Source organism: Tupaia chinensis, unplaced genomic scaffold (assembly GCF_000334495.1).
Source record: "Tupaia chinensis unplaced genomic scaffold, TupChi_1.0 Scaffold000146_1, whole genome shotgun sequence".
Taxonomy (NCBI): Eukaryota; Metazoa; Chordata; class Mammalia; order Scandentia; family Tupaiidae; genus Tupaia; species Tupaia belangeri.
The window spans coordinates 3,880,856-3,888,353 of record NW_006159616.1 but is presented as its reverse complement, the minus strand read 5'-3'; the positions used below and the strand labels follow the sequence as shown (position 1 = coordinate 3,888,353).

Here is a 7,498-nt window from a genome sequence, read left to right as displayed (position 1 = left end):
TTTTTTTTTTTTTTGAGAGGTTTTTGCTACAGGGTGCATGCGCTCACCAGACAGACAAAGAGAGACAGAAAGAGAGAAATCACCCCTCAGAGAAAGAGAGGATGGCCACACCGCAATCTCTTCTTCTCCCTTCTCCTCTCGGGATCTTGGGTACGCATGCACACATGCCCGGCGTGTTTTAAGTCACTGGGTCCGGGACTCGAACTGTGGATGACTACATGCGAGTCCAGCGACACAGCCATTACGCTAACTGCTGGTCCCTCTTATTTATTTTTTGTTTACTTACTTATTTCTTCCCTGAGTGAGAGAGACAGCACCCCTGACAGGGTCTTGATGCCCAGAGTTCCCGGACTCAGGCAGCCCGGATCAGGGCACACCCAGAGGGGTCTCCAGATACAATCCCGGGACTTTCCTGTGAGGGCCAGCCTCATGCTTTACAGCTGTGCACCCGGCCCCTAAGCATGACTTCTGACGGCTGATGACAGCCGCAGCCACAGCCCCAGAGCCCAGAGGACGCCCTCGCTAGGCTGAGCTCCTGCTGTACAGGGCTCTGCTCGCTCAGCCCTAGCCACCCACTCCCCGCGCGGGCATGTCCTCCAATTCTGCTGATGAAAGGAGGAGGTCTGGGATAGTAGAAAGTACCTGGGGGCAGGGCGGGCTTTCGTGCTCTGGGTGACTTAGGTAAGCCCGCCCCCTTTCTGGGCCTCAGTTTCCCCAACGATACAATGACCACGCTTGACCTCCGTGGTTATGCCACTGTCGCGTGCAGCAGAGTCGCAGCCTGGAGAGCGCTTTATGTCCAGGCGGCTGGCCCTGCAAGTCAGGGTGGGGCCCCTGGGGGTGCAGGCGCTGCCGAGACCACATTCCCAGGACCCGGAGGTTCTCAGAGTCGGCTCCCTCCCCTGGTCCTGGTGGGGCCACAGCCCCGTCCACCCACTGCCTCTGCTACCCCTTCCCCACAGGCGAGCTCAACAAGACGGAGTGCGACAAGCAGACCTGTGCATGCGACAAGGACGTGGCTCTGTGTCTCCAGAGCCAGGTGTACAGGGAGGAGCTCCGCGGCTACCTCAACATCTACTGCCAAGGTCCCCAGCCCAACTGCAGCATCTACGAGCCTCCTCCTGAGGAGGTGGCCTGCCCACCGGGCTCCCTGGGCACCCCTGCCCCACTCTAGCCCCTGTGAGGTCTGAGAGAGAAGAGGGGGTGAGGCCTGGCATCTGTCAGGGACCAGCCAGATGGAGCAGGGGAAGCAAGGGCAGATGGGAGCCTGAGGGCTGCCCTGCTGCCTCCCCTGAGGACTGGGGGAGGCCTGGGCCCCAAAGTGACTGCCTGGCCACTCAGCCCAGCACTGGGTGTGGCCGTGTCCTGTGTCCTATCCTTCAGGACTTGGCAGGAAGCATGTGGCCTGGTCTCTCTTGAGTGTGTGAAAGGCCTGAGAGAGAAGGGGTTGGGGGCCTCTGTTGCTGTCCCCAGCTTGGCTCCCCCAAAGCCTTAGACCTAGGCCCTGAGCTGCTGGCACGGGTCCTCAGTCTGGTGTGTCACAGGACAAAGTCCAGGCAGACAGTACTGGCCACAAGGCCTGGGCCCTGGGCCCTGGTCTGACCCCACAGGATGACTCCGTGTGCTCAGTGCTTTGGGCTGGCAGCTCTCCAGAGCCCCGTTCACACAGCAGGCGATACCCCATTCTTCACTGAGTCGGTACATGAGTCCAGGCCCAGGCCCCAGGGTGTGCACCAGAGCAGGCTCCGGGACACCAACAGCCTGAACAGCCCAACACCCACTCTCCTTCACGGCCTGCCGACCAGCACACCCGAGGGCTGCACCCGGCCCGCTCTGAGGAGCACCCTGACCCAGCCCCCAGGCCCTGACAGATACCCCACAGGCCAGTGCTGGGGAGGACAGAGACACTGTCTCCTGTGCTGGGAGTAGCAGTGTCCAGTCGTTGGTTCCCTTCTCCTTGGGAGGACCCCAAGGACTGGGACCCACAAGCCAAGGAGGGAGGGAAAGGGTCAAGGCAGGAGGTGTGAGGAAGATACCAGGAGGCAGTAGGGACAGAGCAGGCCGGTGACCAGGGAGTGAAGAGAGGGCAGGGGCTGTCCAGAGGGAGACGGCACTGGCAGGAGGAGGGGGCACAGCACAGGAGACAGGAGCTTGGGGTGCAGGACCTCAGTGGGTCGGGCTCCTATGGGCCGTGGTGTTGCAGGCAGTGTGAGGCTTAGCCCGACCAGCTCTGCACCTGGTCAGCACTGTCCTCTACCCCCTCTGTCCTCCCTGGCTGGCCCTCAGCCTCCGAGCCCACAGCCTCCAGGTAGCCAGGCTCTGCCCTCATTCCGTACCAGCCCTGAGGACCTGGTGCCACGCTGTGACATGTACCTGCCTGCCCCACATGGAGAACCACAGCAGAAGCTCCTGCCCTGACAGCACCCTGGGGACCACCGTCACTGGGAGAGAGCCAAGGCGGTGGCCACAGCCCAAGGAGAGCTGTCTAAGGAGATAAAGCAGGATGGGCCACAGCCTGGCATGGCGGCAGCTCCCGGAAGGCCAGGCACTGGGACCGAGGACTCAGCTGCCACTGTGTATGTAGGAGGCCCTTCCACTGCTCACTTCTGTGCTGTGACAGCCATGGAGGCACCTGTGTGCCTTGGCATAATCTGCCCAGTCGCCGCCCTCTCAGGAGCCCAGCTGCCACTTGGGCCATGTCCTTCCCTTCCTTGGCCGGCTATATCTCTGAGCTGGAGCCCCCCTTGAGCCAGGGCTGGTAGGGGGCCCAGAGTCTCCTGCAGGAGCCTTGCGCTTTGCGAGGGGAGCACAGGTACCTGGCTGTGCCCCTCCTTGGTGCCCACCCTGCTGGCACGTGGGAGGTGGTTCCCGCCCTCCACCTCACTGAGACTTTCGAGGATCTCCACGGGCACCCCCCCCCCACCCCAGACAAATAAAGGCCCCTGCTCACCTGTCATTGCTGGGTCGTCCTTGCACAGGTGCTGGGAGGGCACGGACTGTCCCGGGTCTCTGGCTCTGGGAGGGTGACTTCCCTAACACCCAGCAGCTGGCCTGCCCCATCCCTTTCCTGTCCCAGCAGAGAGAGGCGAAGGTTGGGTGGGGGTGTAGAGGCCATGGTCACCTAGCCTGAGCACAGCAATAGCGACAACTGGGCTAAGTCCCTTTCAGGCCTCGACTCCTGCCATGCTCTTCCCACTTTTCCTGAGTAGCTGAGGCCCAGAGAGGGCATGCATCTGCCCAAAGCCGCACAGGTACACACGACGGGGCTAGGCTCTTGAGTCCTCAGTGTCTGACTTCCAGCGGCCCCTCTGCACCTTCTTCACGATGACTCCGAGGGCTGGGTTGTGGGGTGCCCGCAGGCCCACTCCGAGCTGTGCTGTTGGCAGGTGCTGAGCCTCAGCTGTACCGTCTGGGACCTGGGGCTACACCTCTGGCCTGAAGGGTCACAGGCTTGTGGTGACAGCCACTGAGGGGCTCAGAGGAACAGGGTGGTGGCAGGGAGGATGGGAGGTCACCTTTGATTACTAGTGAGGAAGGCCCCGACAGAGAGGCCATATGAGGAAGCAGCGGGCAGCGGGGTCCCGGGTCCTAGTCCTGGCCTCCCCAGCTCGGGCTCCTCCCCTGTATAGGCATCAGTTTTCCCTTGTGGAGAATGACCAGCACCCCTGATGCTTCCCAAAGCTATGGGTTTTCCTGGGGGCATCTGGGGAGGTTCTAGGGCAGGAAAGGCTGAGCAGATGGAATCTTCCCTGTCCTCAGGGGCAGCCCTGCTTCCCCCGCATGTAGATCAGCTCTCACATGAGGTACCTGCAAGAAAAGAGGCTCCTCAACTCAGGTTTTGTGTTTTTTGTTTGTTTGTTGGCTTTTGCTAAAGGACACATGCTCTTGCTGAAACGAGACAGAGAGAAGGATAGTGAGAAATCACCCCCAGGGCCATGCTGCAATCCCTTCTCCATTCTCTCAGGACCTGGGGCATATATGAACTTGTGCCTGGTGTAATTTTCAAGTCACCAGGTCCAGGACTCGAACCATGGTCGGCTATGTGGGAGTCCAGTCCCCTAACCACCACACCACCTGCTGGCCCCTCAACTCAATGTTCTGAAAGGCCATCATTGGCTCATACATTTGGGGGTCTGTACCTACAGACGCCTTCATCCCAGGCGTGATGCTGGGCTTCAAACCTCTGACCAGGAGCCCAGCCTGGGATGGGGAGGCAGACATGAACTAAAACATTGCAGAGGGTGAAACCCACCCAGGTCTGTGGGGGTAGTCCCAAATAGGCCCCAAAAAGGATCCAGGAGGAAGCTGGGGTGGCACTTGGGGCCTCCCTAGGAGAGGAGTGTGGAGTGGGAGCCTCACATTGTTTGAGATGGGGCTCCTTGCTCCTACACCCGAAGGGTCTCTCCTGCCCTTAGAACTCCAAGTGGCTGGGGTCTTCTATGCTAGGCTGAGGAGGGGGCTGTCCCTGCTCTTCACTGGTCCGGGGGCTGCCACCTTCGCTCGGACCAACTCCTGCTCCCTGGTCCTCTGGGGGCCTGGCCCTGCCCTCTTCCCCTTCCTAGAGCCCTCTAGAGAGTGGCAGCCAATTCTTTTCTAGAACTTGGACGACACCTAGTGGACATTGTGGGTCACCACCAGGTTTGATTACACACCCCCACCCCCAGGCTCCGGAGCCAAGTGGCTGGGTCCTGCCCCACTGACCCAGGCTGACAGTGCCAGGAGAGCACAAGAACCATCGGGGGACCCTTCACCCTAGTTCTGCCACACAGAGCAGCCCTGGGCGCAGAGCCCAGACAAGGTGGCACCCGGCTCTGCCTTTCAGGGTCAAGTCACCTCAGCCTGTCTCGCTTTCCTGCTTCTGGACAAGGAGGTTCGTAATGAAGTGCACATCACAGGGTCTGAGTACAGGTGAGGCCAGCTAGGTGAGGGCGCTCCTGGCCCAGGGCCTGGCATGGGGAACAGGCACCTCAGAATGGTGGCCATGCCCCCTGGCTATGTGTTGGTGACAGTCCCTCAGGGTCGGGATGGCCAAGGCAGCAGGTTAGTAGGAGTTGCTGGTGGAAATGGCCAGCCTGCATGATCTCCGGAGAAAATCTGGCAGTTGCATAGCTGCAGTGTAGTGAGAAAACGGGCCCTGCAGGGGGAAGGGGGAGGGGGAGGGGGAGGGGAGGGGAAGGAGGCTGGAAGGAGGTGCCCCTGGGCATTTATTTCTCCAGAGCCACAGTCGGGCACCTGGCACTTTGCTTGACCCTAGTCTCACCATGGACGCAGAGAGGTGGTTCCCTTCCCCAGAGCTGGCACAGCAGTGCTGGCTGTCAGTGTGCCCAGCTGTGGCTGTTGAACAAGCAGTCAATGTCACCAACTGTGACGACAAGCAGAGTTCTGGAGGAAACACTGAGGCGCCCAGCATCTGGAGGCAGGTGTGCATAATTAAAAACAAAAAACCAAAACAAAACAAAACAAAAAAACGTCCTGCCCAGGGTAACCCTGCTGGGACATCCTGGCTGGGCTGGTGGGTGTCTGGAATCCTGGAGGGCAGGCCGGAGGAGGAAGGGCGGGTTTAGGGAGCACTGAATGGTGCCGGGCACTGCTCAGAGCTTCCTGTGTCTTGCCTCCTCTTTTAACCCTGTACAGTGGGGATGAGGGTCATAGCTTTGTTTGTAGGATGAGGGACGGAGGCCCAGAGAAGCCAAGGACGTTCCCTGAGGTCATGCCTTAGCGTTAGCTTTGGGCCCCCCTCTCTCGTTCTGAGGAATTCGATGGGAAGCAGAGGCCTGGAAGCAGATGACAAGGCTGGTGTTCAGGGCCGCTGCGCTCTAGCTGCCCCTGCAGGCCTGGCTTTCTGCAGCCCTTGTTCCCGTCAGAGAAGTGTGCGTGAACCTCCCTGGGCTCCCTCTGAGGGCCAGCAAGACTGCGGATGAGAAGGCACCCCGGGGAGGGCACAGGTGGACACAATTCCTGGTTTCTGATTATGATGAGGAAACTGAGACACAGAAAGAAAAAGCAGCTTGAGGGAAGCGCGGCCGACTCCTGGGCCTTCTCTCTGGCCTCGGTCACACCTCCCCAGCTCCACTTCGCTTTGCCCTCCGCTTCCTTCCTGTCCCCAGCACCAGTTGGAGCCAGAACCTTGGCCTCCCTCCAGGCAGTTTTCCCATCCGGGGCTACCCCACGCTGTCACGTTCCTCCAGGGCTGGGGCTGTGTGGGAGGCAGGGCTGGGCTCAAGCCTGCCCTGCAGCATGTTCGCACACGGCCTTCAGCAAGCCCTCTGGCTGCATGGAGCCGCAGTCACACCTGCCTGGATGGGGTCCAGGAACCTGCGTGCCTGGCAGAGGTGAGCGCTCTGTACCTGGAGGCTACTGCAGCAGCTGGCCACCCAGAGCCAGGAGCCCGGAGCCACCAGCCCCTGCACCCTGACCCAGAAACCCAGTCACCTCAGTCCTCACCACACTGCAGCAAGCCGTCCCCTCTGGGCCCACAGCCACGCCCATACGGCCATATGCTGTACTCCCCACATCTGCCAGGCCTTTCGCAGCTTCACAGACACTTCCGAAGGATTGGGGAAGCGCGGCGGCCTCAGCGCATACTGGCACAGGCAGCCCAGAGCGAGTATCAGCTTCTTCCCAGGAGGGGTGCTGAGCCCCACACCCGCCCTCAGTGAAGAGAGCGTCCGCTGCTCCACCACCCTGGCGCCTGGTAGCTGCAGCCAGACATGGAGAAGCATGGCCGATTACCATGTAGAGAGAGCTGCTGTCAAATCCATCCAGGCTCCAGGCCTGTGCCCTCGAGGCTGGGCATCGCTCCAACCGCAGAGCCCTGGGTTAAGATGAGCGAGTCCCTGCATGATGTCGCATGCTGTGGTCTTGCTGGCCATTTTGCTCGCAAGGAGACTAGGCTCAAGCAGGCTGCATTGCCAAAGGTCACAGAGGTGACAGGGGAGGGGCGGGTCGCTCAGAGCATGGCTGACTCCCCGTTGCCGGGACCAAGGCCAGGCTTTTCCGAGTGACCACAAGGCTTCCCTGACCTCGAGATACATCAAGATGGGTTGGAGATTAAAAGGGGACACGACCCTTGCCCTCAAGAGCTTATGTTCTTGGGGAGACGGTGCAGAGCACTAGGAAGAGAAGGAAGCAGAGGGTGGGACGTGGAGGGTGGAAAACGGAGTGCCAGCTGACACTCCATCAGGAAGGGGAGGCTCCAGCGAAGGCCCCAAATGGGCAGCACTGTCAAAGTGGGTTAAGGGTGGGCTGGGGAGGGCCCGGTGCTGGAGGGAGACCAGGTAGAGGTGTCAAGAGGGGACTAGGAGCGGGCGGCGGTGGCGCTGACCCTCTATAGCAGCAGTGAAAATGGTAATCGGATTCTAGATTGTCCCCCTCGTTCTATTTTTTCGGTGTAAACATTTGGCTGAAGTATTTCATAAATACAGAAGCTAGATGGATTTTGAAAGTGGTGCCAACAGATTGGATGTGGGATGTGAGATGTGGGATATGAGAAGAATCT

At 60.2% G+C, this 7,498-nt stretch overlaps 1 protein-coding gene across 1 annotated transcript in view; it reads left to right on the top strand.

The window, feature by feature from the left end:
* PLA2G2F (phospholipase A2 group IIF) overlaps nucleotides 1–1,174 on the top strand; it is an 11,494-nt gene extending 10,320 nt beyond the window's left edge. The window contains exon 5 of the mRNA XM_006145424.1: nucleotides 963–1,174. Coding sequence (XP_006145486.1) covers nucleotides 963–1,174 — 212 coding nt within the window. The remainder of the gene's footprint in view (nucleotides 1–962) is intronic.
* Nucleotides 1,175–7,498: the final 6,324 nt, after the last annotated feature.